The sequence below is a fragment of the Odontesthes bonariensis genome, chromosome 16 (genome assembly GCF_027942865.1).
Source record: "Odontesthes bonariensis isolate fOdoBon6 chromosome 16, fOdoBon6.hap1, whole genome shotgun sequence".
NCBI lineage: Eukaryota > Metazoa > Chordata > Actinopteri > Atheriniformes > Atherinopsidae > Odontesthes > Odontesthes bonariensis.
In genome coordinates, this window is record NC_134521.1 from 35903019 (window position 1) to 35916777 (window position 13759).

The 13759-nt window shown below is 40.4% G+C and overlaps 1 protein-coding gene across 3 annotated transcripts; it reads left to right on the forward strand.

Moving 5' to 3' along the window:
- Positions 1-1102: 1102 nt before the first annotated feature.
- On the forward strand, positions 1103-13759 carry mks1 (MKS transition zone complex subunit 1). Of its 3 annotated transcripts, none has more exons than XM_075486979.1 (18): positions 1103-1412; positions 1485-1606; positions 2362-2417; positions 2576-2743; positions 3300-3397; positions 3636-3764; positions 9486-9590; positions 10226-10334; positions 10445-10501; positions 10807-10849; positions 10944-11006; positions 11104-11174; positions 11258-11327; positions 11417-11524; positions 12010-12143; positions 12387-12469; positions 12866-12963; positions 13254-13759. In XM_075486979.1, the coding sequence occupies exons 1-18, from the start codon at positions 1336-1338 to the stop codon at positions 13355-13357; spliced, it is 1695 nt and encodes a 564-aa protein (XP_075343094.1). In that variant the 5' UTR covers positions 1103-1335; the 3' UTR covers positions 13358-13759. The 3 variants fall into 3 exon arrangements, with proteins under 3 accessions (XP_075343094.1, XP_075343096.1, XP_075343095.1); XM_075486981.1 differs by having other exon boundaries at positions 3303-3397; XM_075486980.1 differs by having other exon boundaries at positions 2365-2417.

The window sequence follows — 13759 nt, forward strand, 5'->3', positions numbered from 1 at the left end:
TTTCACAAATCAGAAAAAGGTTTCACAAATCCCAAACAAGGTTTTAATGAATCTATAGCCTCTTTAGAATAATTCCATCCTGATTTGAGCTGTCTAAGTAATGTAGTTTCCATACAGGACCCAGTTCAGGGTGATCAGAATAACAAAAAAGCAGTGAAATGGCCCTGTTCTGTATTTTCACAAATCAGAAAAAGGTTTCACAAATCCCAAACAAGGTTTTAATGAATCTATAGCCTCTTTAGAATAATTCCATCCAGATTTGAGCAGTCTAAGTAATGTAGTTTCCATACAGGACCCAGTTCAGGGTGATCAGAATAACAAAAAAGCAGTGAAATGGCCCTGTTCTGCATTTTCACAAATCAGAAAAAGGTTTCACAAATCCCAAACAAGGTTTTAATGAATCTATAGCCTCTTTAGAATAATTCCATCCTGATTTGAGCTGTCTAAGTAATGTAGTTTCCATACAGGACCCAGTTCAGGGTGATCAGAATAACAAAAAAGCAGTGAAATGGCCCTGTTCTGTATTTTCACAAATCAGAAAAAGGTTTCACAAATCCCAAACAAGGTTTTAATGAATCTATAGCCTCTTTAGAATAATTATATCAAGATTTGAGCTGTCTAAGTAATGTAGTTTCCATACAGGACCCAGTTCAGGGTGATCAGAATAACAAAAAAGCAGTGAAATGGCCCTGTTCTGTATTTTCACAAATCAGAAAAAGGTTTCACAAATCCCAAACAAGGTTTTAATGAATCTATAGCCTCTTTAGAATAATTATATCAAGATTTGAGCTGTCTAAGTAATGTAGTTTCCATACAGGACCCAGTTCAGGGTGATCAGAATACCAAAAAAGCAGTGAAATGGCCCTGTTCTGTATTTTCACAAATCAGAAAAAGGTTTCACAAATCCCAAACAAGATTTTAATGAATCTACAACCTCTTTAGAATAATTCCATCCAGATTTGAGCAGTGTAACTTTTGTAGTTTCCATACAGGACCTTGTTTTGGTCGATCAAAATGCAAAAAAGCAGTGAAATGGCCCTTTATGCCCACCCCTTTAATGCGCGAATCGGAGGCTGGCGAATCGGATGCCAACTTCAGCGTCGTCTATTTGCAGTGGTCTGAACGGAACTGTTAGCGCGTTATCTTCTCATTGTAGCGTTTACATACAACATAATCTATTCGGTTTATATTTTTCGCCGCTTACAGTTATAAATGTTAAGTGCAGCTAGCTAACAGGTTTCAGCTTTATGCGTGCAAGTAAAATGTGTTAACTGCTAACATGACAGTTGCTAATAGCAAACCAGTCTGTCGTGGATGCTAGCGCAATAGTTTCCCATGGCAGACTTTTGGAACACAGATACCGGGGAATCTGTGTACCGCTCCCGGGATACTGTCAAAAATCTGAAAATAAAGTAAGTAGCTAAAGTTAAAGTGGAATAAGATTAGACTTTTGATCATGGTATCAATCTGTGTGCTTACTACAGGGTGCACATAGAGAGGGTGACCTCCACTGCAGTCCTCTCTCAGCATCTTCAGCACCAGGTTCTCTCTCAGCAAGACCGGGGAGATATTGAGCTGGAAACCCTCACATCACAAGGCCAGACAGGTAAAATATCTATCATGACTGTCAGAGGACAGTTTAACAACCTCTTTTTTTGTTTTGCTGACACCATTTTTGTGTCTAATCGAAAAAAATTCAATCTTAAGATTTCATTTGATACAACTGATACAACTCAAGACTATGTGAAGAAATTTCAAATTTAGTCCTATTATGCTGCTTCAAAAATAAATAAAAAAACAACAAAAAGCATGTGTAAATGATGAAATGCAAATGCTTTTCGTGAAGAAAAGCACAAGATGAATTTAGTTTTCTCATGGCCTGGTGAAAGAAAGTGATCTGAACTCAATTCTGTACCACTCTCAACAGCGCTGAGATGGGTTTTGCCTTTTATTATCCTTTGAGCTCAGCACAAAGACCTCATTGATATCACTCTGAGGGCACTCCCGTCCTCAGCCGTACACATCTCATGCCAGTTTGTGTTGTTTCCTGTTAGTATTTCCCTGTATAGTTTACAATAGCTTGGGATTGGAAATCGTTTACCAGCTCCACGCATGCAGAGGGGAGCTGCTGTAAACTTTGTGATTTTGTTATTTATTTTTAGTTGTGAAGATTGTAATCCTCAGAAATACACATGTAAACACAGAAAAACAGGCGTTTCCTACTTTGATTGAATGCAGAGCGTACAGTGAAGTCATATTGTCTTTGTTCTGCTGTCCACAGAAAGCACTATGCTTTATCATACGGTGGGTATTTCTTTCAAATCACATTTCAACAACTTGACGTTATTGTTATTCTGTTAGCAGGTGATAATGAAGAGGAGATGGTGATGGGCTGGCAGGAGAAACTCTTCAGTCAGGTAGAGGTTTGAGTGTTAGGTGTCCTCATCGTACCCCAAATGATTGTGAAAACAACCAAAAGGTCATCAGTTGAAGCTAAATTTATCACTAAAACATGACAACAGTGTCCCAGTAATGTACCCTCTCCAAAACTGTGTCTATTTGTCTGTGGTTCCAGTATGAGATGGAGCTGTTCCAGAACGAGGAAGCATGTCAGACCCCTTTGGACCGTCAGTATCACTCAGAAATCAAGGCCCTTAACAAGGCCAAGTGCCGTCGTAACCACAGAATTTTCACATACACCGATCATGACCGCTACACCAACTGCCTTCCGCTCCACCAACTGGTATTTCATGTTCCATCCCACAATCTTAACACTGTCACCAGTAATGTGACAGTGTCACCAGTAATATACGCTATAGCATTATTTTACTCTGTCACCACATAAAACTCAAGCCTATATAAGATTCAGTAGAAACATAGTGAAATCGAGTTTCCTAATTGTTTGCATGTCAGACGATCATTGCTGATTAACATCCAGATAAACCCAGTATATTTAAAAGGAAAAGTTGCAGTCTTTATTTCTTTTATAAAAAACATAATTCAATCTCTGAATATCTTACATCACTTTGTTGAATTACAAAATGTTGTAGATAGAGCACCATGGCTTGACTTTTCGAAAAAAGTAAGGATATTCTTCATTACTTTTGAAAGTTTCATGAATTTGTTCAAAAAGACGTTAACTCTTGTCTACAGTTGCACAGTCCAAGGTGATTGGTTCCTATTTTGAGAAAATTAAAGATGCTTCCTTAAGACATTGAAAAATTGAAGATTTCATTCATTTTTTGGGGTGTCATACCTGTGAATACTGTGCTGAAGTTGAATGTTTTTGACCCTGAAAGCAGCACACTGACTTACTGACCACAACCAAATCCAGCCCCACCTTCCTGGCTGAGAGGATGGCCAGCGTGAGACACAGACGACAAGAAAGGCGGACCATGTAGGTGAAAGACCAGCTTATGTTTTCAAATGGATTCATAACCTAGATTGTCTTCCATTGGGAAATACTCATAATTCGAGTTTCTGTCTGTGGATCATATAAAACTTGTATTATGTTCATTTATAAATGCTGTGCATTTGAGGACCTCCACCCAAATACGGCTTTTTAATCCTCAAGGACAGCATTTCTGGCATCAACTGACATTGTTCTACAGTTAATGGTCTGGCATGTTTTGCAGGGATTCAAGCATCCCTAAGTCAAGAATCATCAACTGGGAGCCCACAGAGGAGTTTGTGCAGAGCAGTCATGTGCTGAATAATGCGATGCAGACCATGCACATCATGGGAGACCTGGGCCCCCCAGGAAGGTAAGACCAGAAACCTCAGTTAGGGTTACTTCAGTCATATCATCCTATTTGGGAAATGGAGGAACAACACTCATCCATTAACCTCATTTATGTGGGTCCACCTGCTATAACACGCAGTCTGTATCAGGATATGTTTACAGGATAATTATATGTCATCACATTCTTATTGATGTGTACCTGCTCAAATTGCAATCTTAGATATGTGACTATGTAAATTAGATAGGTGGTGCTCATTGACTTGTTTGTAAACGTGCAACGTCTCATCTCAAATGAATATGTTATGCTGTACAGCACTGTCCAAATGTCTTGAGCCTCCCCTGAAAACTTTCGTTAGATTTTGCTTCCAAGCAGGCAGACATGGTAATCTTTTGAGGAGATCTTCATCAGTAGTTCTCCAGGCAATTGTAAGTTGTATATTTAAGCACTTTGTCACTTGAATCATGTCACAAAGACACATAATTAGTTCCCATGTCAAAGATAACACAGTTTGACAGACATAAATTTCAGCTATCAGCTGAAAACTTGGTAAATCTCAGTATGGTGTGCAGTGTGTCCTTAATGAAGTCATTTGAGGAAACTGGACAAGTGGAGGACAAAAGAAGTGTTAGGCCTAAAACAAAACTATCTAGGCAAGGCAAGGCAAGGCAATTTTATTTATAGAGCACAATTCATACACAGGGCAATTCAAAGTGCTTTACAGCTACATAAAATCACAAGAAGGCAATAAAACCATTAAAAAGGAATAAAAAAAATAAAAGAAAGAAATTAAAAAGAAAGAAATTTAAAACCCATTAAAATAATCATTAAGTAATTAAAAAGTGAAGAGTGCAGATAAAATACTTTCAGGTGTCATATGCACAGCTAAATAGAACTGTTTTCAGCCTGGATTTAAACATTGTCAGAGTTGAGGCCTGTCTCACATCTTCTGGAAGACTGTTCCAGATTTTAGGGGCATAAAACTGAAACGCAGCCTCACCTTGTTTAGTCCTGACTCTGGGCACCAGCAGGAGACCCCTCCCTGAGGTTCTCAGAGCCCGAGTTGGTTCATATGGCTCTAACATGTCAGAGATGTACTTTGGCACTTGACCGTGAAGAGACTTGTAAACAAGCAGAGCTGTTTTAAAGTCTATTCTCTGAGCGACAGGAAGCCAGTGCAGAGACCTGAGCACTGGACTAATATGGTCGTATTTCCTGGTTCTAGTCAGGACTCGAGCAGCAGCGTTCTGGATGTACTGCAGCTGTCTTATAGCCCGTTTAGAGAGCCCAGTGAGCAGGCCGTTACAGTAGTCTAACCTGCTGGAGACAAACGCATGGATCAGTCTCTCTAAGTCTGGTTTAGACACTATTCCTTTGATTCTGGCAATGTTTTTTAGATGGTAAAAAGCTGCTGATGTTACAGATTTAATGTGGCTGTTAAAGTTCAGGTCTGAGTCCAATATTACCCCGAGATTTCTAACTTGATAGTTAGGTTTTAGAGAGAGAGTCTCAAGGTGACTGATAACACTTTCTCTTTGTTTCTGTGGGCCACAGACAATGATTTCAGTTTTGTCTGAGTTTAGCTGGAGGAAATTGTTTTGCATCCACACACTGATCTGTTCGATGCAGCGACACAGTGTATCTACAGGCCCGTGTTCTCCTGCCGTCAGTGACACGTAGATCTGAGTGTCATCTGCATAATTGTGGTAGGACACATTATAGCTGCGTATAAGCTGGCCTAGTGGAAGCATGTACAGATTGAACAATACGGGTCCCAGGATTGACCCCTGGGGAACCCCACAGGTCATAGCCATTTGGTCTGAGACACAGTTACCAATTTCAACAAAATATTTCCTGTCCTCCAGATAGGACTTGAACCAGTTTAAAGCACGACCAGAGATTCCCACCCAGTCTTCTAACCTCTGTAATAAGATCGCATGGTCAACTGTGTCAAAGGCAGCACTCAGGTCCAGCAGAACTAAGACTGTCACTCTACTTGCATCTGTGTTCAGGCGGATGTCATTTATCACCTTGATCAGAGCTGTCTCAGTGCTGTGGTGGGGCCTAAAGCCTGATTGGAAAGTATCAAAAGCATTGTTAGACAGGAGAAAGTCACTAAGCTGTTGGTATACAACTTTTTCTAGGACTTTGCCTAAGAATGGCAGGTTTGATATGGGCCAGTAGTTGTTCAGTACTGTTGCATCAAGATTGCTCTTCTTTAGAAGAGGCTTAATGACAGCAGTTTTTAAGGCCTTTGGAAATGTTCCAGTCTGGAGTGAGATGTTGACTAGATGAGCAAGTTGTGGTAACAAACTGCTCAGCACAGACTTTAGGAATCTAGTGGGCAACTCATCAAGGCAGCACGTTGATGAACTCAGACTGCAGATGGTCTCTTCGACTGTTTTGTCAGTAACAGGTGTGAAATGTGTCAGCTCTAGGTGTCTAGCTGGCTGCAGAGTAGTTATTTGTGTTGTGGAAATTATTGCATTTTTAATGCCTTGAACTTTGTCATTAAAGAATGTTGCAAACTCATTACACTTGGATGTAGAAATGAGTTCTAAAGGCAGTGAAACTGGAGGGTTTGTTAATCTGTTTACTGTAGCAAACAGGACACGAGAGTTGTTAGTGCAGTTTTTGATGATTTCAGAAAAATAACTCTCCCTTGTTCTACGCAAAGTCTGGTTGAACACACATAGCTTTTCTTTGTAAGTCTCATAATGAACCTGGAGCTTTGACTTGCGCCATTTCCGTTCGGCTCTCCGGCACTCCCTTTTCTGTGCCCTGACCGACTCTTCTTTCCTCCATGGTGCCCTTTGCCTACTTTTAACCATTCTAACCTTGACAGGAGCAATGGTATCCAAAACATTTAAGAGACTTGATGTGTAAGAGTTCAACAGATCATCAACATCAGAACACAGGGTGTTCTCAAACCTAATCATTTCCATAAACTGTGTCCCTGTTCTGTCATTTATGAGTCTTCCCCGAACAACTGCAGACCCAGCTGGTGTTTTGGGTAAAGTAGATAGGTCGAAGAAAACACAGAAATGATCAGATAAAGCAACATCGACGACATTCACGTTTGAAATAACAACACCCCTTGAAATGAGCACATCTAGAGTGTGCCCTCTGTTGTGGGTGGGCTCAGTCACATGCTGAGTTAGACCAAACATTTCAAGGACAGCAGTGAGCTCTTTAGCTTCCTTGTTATGTGCTACGTCCACATGCACATTCAAGTCCCCTGTTATGACTAAACAGTCAAAAGCAGTGCACACAATTGAAAGTAGTTCAGTAAAATCATCAATAAAACAATTCTGTGGTGGTTTATAAATGGTGATATAAAGTATGGAAGATTGTTTTATCTCCATTTTGAATGACACATACTCAAATGATGAAAAAAACCCCAAATGACAACTTGTGGGTGGGTATATTGTCCCTGAACATGGCACAAACACCCCCACCCCTCTGGTTTTCTCGTGTTTCAGACACAAAATTGAAGTGAGGTGGACTAGACTCAATCAGGACTGCATTTGCTGTGTTTTTGTCAAGCCACGTCTCAGTTAAAAACATAAAATCAAGATTGTGAGAGGAAATAAAACTATTAATTAAGAATGATTTGTTACTTAAAGATCTGACATTGAGTACTGCGTGTTTGAGATTAGTTATAGTTGAACTGGATGCTGTGTTCTTGCAAGGGATATGGATAAGATTTCTCTGATTGGACAGTCTGATTGTCCCTCTCTTCACTCCATCCTTGGACCTCTGGTTGAGATGGTGTTTACCAACACAGAGGCCCTTAGCGTCCTAGACAACAGCATTGACGCTGTTGGAAATGACAGCTGTGGGCACCGGTGGTGGGGGCCAAGCTGGGGGGGCTTTGGTCGATGGAGTAGGCTGGGGAGGGAGAGGGGCTCGATGCTTCTTTGAGGATAGAATTCTTGATCTTGCCATGTTTGGCGTGAGAGGAACCATTTTGATCCCCGATTTCACCAAGCTTTCAAGGTGATCAGGGAATCTCCTGGGTGACGGTGGAGAAGAGAACGATGGTGAAACATCTCTGGAGGGTGTAGATGCAGCAGGTGGGTCCCAGGCCTGTGGTGAGGGCCGTGGTGAAGGCGATGGTGGAGCTGCTGAATCCTGTGTTCGGGATGCTGGAGGTGCTGCTGTGGCTGCTGTGGCTGAATCCTTTGCTGGGTCCTTGGGTGGCGAGGCAGGAGCTCTTCTCTGGCTCGTCTTCTCTCTCTGCGGCAGCACAGGACCCGGTCCTGGTCCTGGTCCTGGTCCTGGTCCTGGTCCTGGTCCTGGCCCTGGCCCCTTCTGATGCCTCAGAGCGTGGAGAAGATTATCCGTCAGTCGTCTCACTCCACCTCTGTTCAGGTGTGGGCCTTTTCTTTGAAAGAGATCATCTCTTTGCCAGAAAAGATTAAAGTTCTCAATGAAATGAGGTCCTCTGGACTCACAGACTTTGGACAGCCATGTGTTCAACTGAAGCAGCCGGCTGAATTTGTTGATCCTCCTGTCGATGTTTGGGACAGGTCCACTTATGAATGTTGGTATTGTCACTTTATCAAGACTCTCAAACAGTTTCTCAAAGTCTTTTTTTAAGATTTCAGACTGATTCTCTCTGATGTCCACTGCACCCACGTGCACAATCAGCTGTTTCACCCCTTGGTGTTTTGCCAGTACCTCTGGTAGTAATCTTGTGATGTCAGAGACAGTGGCACTTGGATAGCTGCATGTAACCATTCTGTTTATGTTTATATTAGATATGGCTACGTCTCCAAGCACAAGAGTATCTTTGACCTTGACACTCGGCACAGTTTCTCTGTCCATCTGCTGCTTTGTACCGTCTCTCTGTCTGTTACACTCAGTCACATTTGGCTCTGACAGTGGTAAAAATCTGTTTGTTAACTTTATTCCGGGTGATGTTACATATTCTCTGTTGATACCAACAGTTTGACGATTCTTCGGCTACTGCTATTGAACAGTATCTGAAAGTGAAGAAATAGGGAAAAAATCCAGCAGAAAATCCCAAACCTGACACAGGACCTGAGAGATGCATCTGGCTCTTCAGTTGATCCATCTACCGTTCACTGAAGCCTCATCAGAAATGGGCTCCATGGAAGGGTGGCTGTCAAGAAGCCGTTCTTAAGGAAGGGAAACAGGGAGAAAAGGCTGAGCTGTGCCAAAGGACACAAGAAGTGGACTGAAAATCAGTGGCAGCAGGTCTGATGGAGGGATGAATCCTCTCCAGAGTCCGGAGCTCAACATTACTGAAGCAGTGTGGGATCATCCTGACAGAGAACGGAACAAAAGGCAGCCCACATCCAAAGAAGAGCTTTGGGATGTCCTTCAAGAAGCCTGAAGAACTATTCCTGAAGACTCCTTAAAGTAAGGACAGAAAGCTGGTCTAAGAGGGTTCAGGCTGTGATGAACAACAAAGGAGCTCAGACCAAATACTGACATTCAAGCTCGTTAAAATACACAAGCTCTGTTTTTTTCCTAATATACTGTTTTTCCATTTCGCATGTTCCGGTTCGCATGTTTCAATAAATCACTGCATCTATTTCCCCTTTTCCCAGCAGAATATAAAGAAATGAGGGGTTGTCTTAAGAATTTTTCCCTGTACTGTAAATAACCTGCCTTTTTAATCCTTATTGGTGGAAGAGCTTGTCTGCAACATGTTGGATAAATTGTTTTCCGAGCTGTCTAATACCAAGCTTCACTGGCCATGTCACTATTTCCCAGGCTAGGCCAGAGAGAGAATGAGTGTTTGCTGGTGACCATAAAAACAGATGGCAGTGGAACAATCATTATAAAACCTGACTTCAATAAAGGCAGAGATCCCTACAGGTAAGTCTGTAACATCAGGGGACACATTGGGCCTCATCCAGAACCCAATCTTCTGTCATATTATCGTGTTATTAATATCATATTTTTACTGTATGATATAAACACACAGTTAACATTTCATTACAGATTTTTAGCTACACTAGCTGCTAAATATCTGCACATTGATCCTGACTGAAATATTAATGATTGACCAACACTGGATAAGAAAGGATGAAATATGGGACTTTTTCTGAGGGCTCCAAAGAAACCTACTTAGCAAAGTCGCTTGATAGCAAAAAAGTTTCTGCTTGAAATCTCAGCTGGAGCGTCTCTGTGTGAAGTTTGTATGTTCGCACGTCCATGCTTGGGTCCTCTCTGGGTAGTGCAGCTTCCTCCCACAGTCCGAAAACCTGCATGTTAGGGTAATTAGTGATTCTAAGTTGACACAAGGACTGCATGTGAGCGTGAATGGTTGTTCATCTCATTTGTCTGTTTTGGACATTTGATGGATTGGCAACCATGCCTCTCGTCCAGTGGCAGCTGGCGTCCTGCCGCGGGTATAGAAAATGTATTAGTGAATGAATGGATAACATTCACTACAATTAAAAATGCACAGTGAATCAAATGAAAGCCAGCGTGTCTGTATATTTGTGCAGGATTGTGACACAAGGGGAGAAGAGAGAAGTTTGGCGTCTTACTCTGGAGAATGTATCCACAGCCATGAAGCCAGAGGAAAAAGACAGGGAGCAGAACATGTACAAAGATGTGAGTCACCATTACTTTTTCTTCAGGACCACCAAGAACTGTTCATGTTGAGATTATTGATTATGAAGTGAAATGAAGACATTAACACGTTCACTTCTTTCTATTTCTAGCTGTATGTGAGGCACAAGGACTATCTTAATAGCCTTGTTGGACTGGACTTTGAAATGGTGAGGCATTTAACAGGCATTTAATAATGGTTTCCAACAGCTGAGCGGTGCATGTTCTCATTGCCTGTTTTATCACTTTAACAGTGGATAATCTGATTATCTTTAAAATAGCAATATCATATATGACCATGTTAAAAATAATTTTTTTTTAAAGACACAGTATATGCCTCTGGAGTTAAAAAGTGTTTGTCGTTATCTGATGAAAAATATCCAAAACAATGGATCACATATTAACAGTAGATTAAATTGCAGTTGATAACTGGCCATGCAAAGGTTTCTGCATTAACAACATGTCTGTCGTCTAGCCCCCTTTAGGTATTCTGCGTTACCTGATGAATGGAGAGATTGGTGAGTAGAAAGGCTGTGCTCATCATGAAAGATATCTTTTTAGATTCACAATTAACATTTACAAGCATTCTATCTTCTTCTTCTCTCTTCACAGTTTTGGCTAAAGGCTTTGAATACGATAACTTATACATTCACTTCTACATGGAACTGCCCAACAGTGAGTCCCATGCAGTATATGGAACTTACTTGACTTGCCTTGGTGTTGTTGAGACCTCATTTTGCCAGTTTAATTCTTTAATATTTGCTTGTTAAAGGTTGGTCCAGTTTGCCATTCCAGTCTCTGTCAGGTGTTACTCAGACCTGCCGGACCAAGTCATTTGGGAAGGTGTGTATTTTCCTGTATGCATAGCTTCAGAGGATGGCTACTGCGATTGATAATAATAACCACAATTTGATCTCTGCCAACAGGAAAACGTCGCTGTGTTTAGTTACCCCTTCAACTTTGAGGCTTTTTACATGAGTGAAAAGGAGAGTGAGGGTTCGTATCAACCAGTGAATGCTAACTTTAAGTTGATAACAAAATTTAAAAGATTTTACTGATACAAAAGTTTCTTCTTCTAATTTCAGAATCAATTCTCCAGTGGCCAGTCCTTTATTTCAAGGTTCTGTCTCTGGACTCGTGGCAGCGCTATCGAACTGAAGGCTATGGATATCTCCTTTTTCCTGCCATGCCTGGTACACTACATGCACTGAAAACCGACTGGTTTAACTTAAGGCTGATAATAATAATAAAAAAAAAATACATACATTTTTATTATTAAAATAATTTTGCAGCTTGTTCTTTTATACAATTTTTTTTATCTAGAATTTTAAAAAGGTGAAAGTAATTTTTTTCCCATTATTAAATATCCCCATTATTGTCTTTTCTGACCAACAGTCCAAAGCCTAAATATATCCAGTTCATCAATTAACCAGCCTTTTCTCCTTATTTTGTTATATTTAACACAATTTAGCGGCAGGCCCAGTTCGCTTATTCTCTGAGGCATGTAAAAACACAACCTATCAGATCTCTTCATTTAGCGTCCATGAATGCCCTTATCTTTGAATTTCAAATCACCATCTAAACATAGCTAATTGTCATTTGCTCAATAAATTGCTTAGTTTCTTAGTCTTGTTGGCGTGCATGATATATTTTGTTTGTATTTTTGCGTGCATGCCAGGTAAACACACAGTGACCTGTCACACATGGAGACCCCTTCAGACAGGGACCGTCTCTGCTCTGAGGCGCTTCTTTATTGGAGGTTCTGCGGAGCTTGAAGATCACAGCTATGTCCGAATACCAGGGACCTTCAAGGTGAGCTCAGAACTGGTAAACTACACACAAAGTCCAGGAGTACTGATTCTCAGTTTTTTTGTTCTGACATGGAGCTCCCAAAGAGTTAAAATTTTTTAAATATACCCTGAGAATTAAAAAATATATATACCGCTCTGGTGGTTACATTCATTGTGCATCAGCAAAGGCATATTTTGCAGGTTTGTTACAAAATATTTAATGATATGTTTCACGTTAAGTTATTATGTTTGTGTCTGGCTTCAGGGAGAGAGGCTCAGTCGCTTTGGCTTTTGTACTGAAACCACAGGAAGTGTCACCTTTAATCTCCACTGCATCCAGCAGGCCAGGTAATGACAGGATGGTCTCAAGCGTGCCATGTCAACCATGGGCCGGAATAAACATACTTCTACATTTCTGTCACTGGAGTTCTGTTTAATGTATAAGTTTGATCACGGCAGCATTTCTGCAATATCACACATCTCCAGCACCACGGTATCAACATACTGTATCAACACACTGACACATGTTTTGATGGAAGATTCAGTTAACTCAATCATTTTCAAAGATGAGCTCTAGTTTCAGAGCAAGTTTCAGTTTGCTTTCCTCACAGGCAAACTGCTTAGGAGAGAACTCGTTCCTTAAATACATCATCAGTGCACACGCAAAGATTATTTGCTTTTATTATTGAAGGTTTCCTAATAACGAATAATAATAATAATAATAATGTTTTTTGGATGTTTCAGGTCCTTTGTTGATGCTGCCATTCTGAAGAAGAGAAGACAGAAAGTTGTCGATCAGCTGGGAGGATTTAGTCAGCAGGGAGCTGTTTGCACTGTCCTGGGTAAAAACACTGACATTAAATTTCTAGATTTTCAGTATCCTGAGTGCTAAAGTTCTAGAGGTTGAAAGATTTTAAGTCAGAATGAGTTGGAAGGTTTCTGAAGACACAACTTCCTTCCAGCTCTTATGCACAAAGTATTACAGAATTAAAACTCCACATTGCAGTAAGGTTGGTTATTGAAACCAAAAATATTTTCAAGAAAAAAAACATATTGACCTTTATACAGCATTGTTATAGCAATCTTTTTTTATTTATTATTATTATTATTCACATGCTTTTTTTTCTTTCAGAGGCCTTCCAGAGGGCCAGGAGAAAGATGCAGGAGGCCAGAGAAAGTCTTCCAAGAGATGTCATCGACTCCACTTCTCAACTCCAACTTGAATCCACTGCATAGTTAGTGGAAGTTATATTACCAGAAGTTATATTACCAGCAAGAGTGACAATACACCAACTGACCCTAATGCTGTAACCAGTGTATTTTACTAAAAGAGCAGAGTACAGCATATAGATCTTTTGCTCTGTGTATATATGGATACTAAGCAGGATGCTGGGAGGAGTACTGGTTTGGTTTTAAATAATTATTCAAAAGGAGCTGTGTCATTATGTCTGCTAAGTATGATTTAATTTGGTATTGCAATTCTTTATGTAGATACTGTGTATCTCAATCCAGAGAGGTTTCATTTCTAGAGTAACTTGCAGATTTAAATCTTACATTTAGATTTTTTATTTTCAGTGGATTATGTCCAATCGTGGTCACCATACTTTCTGTAAAATAAACATTTAATACCAACAGTTA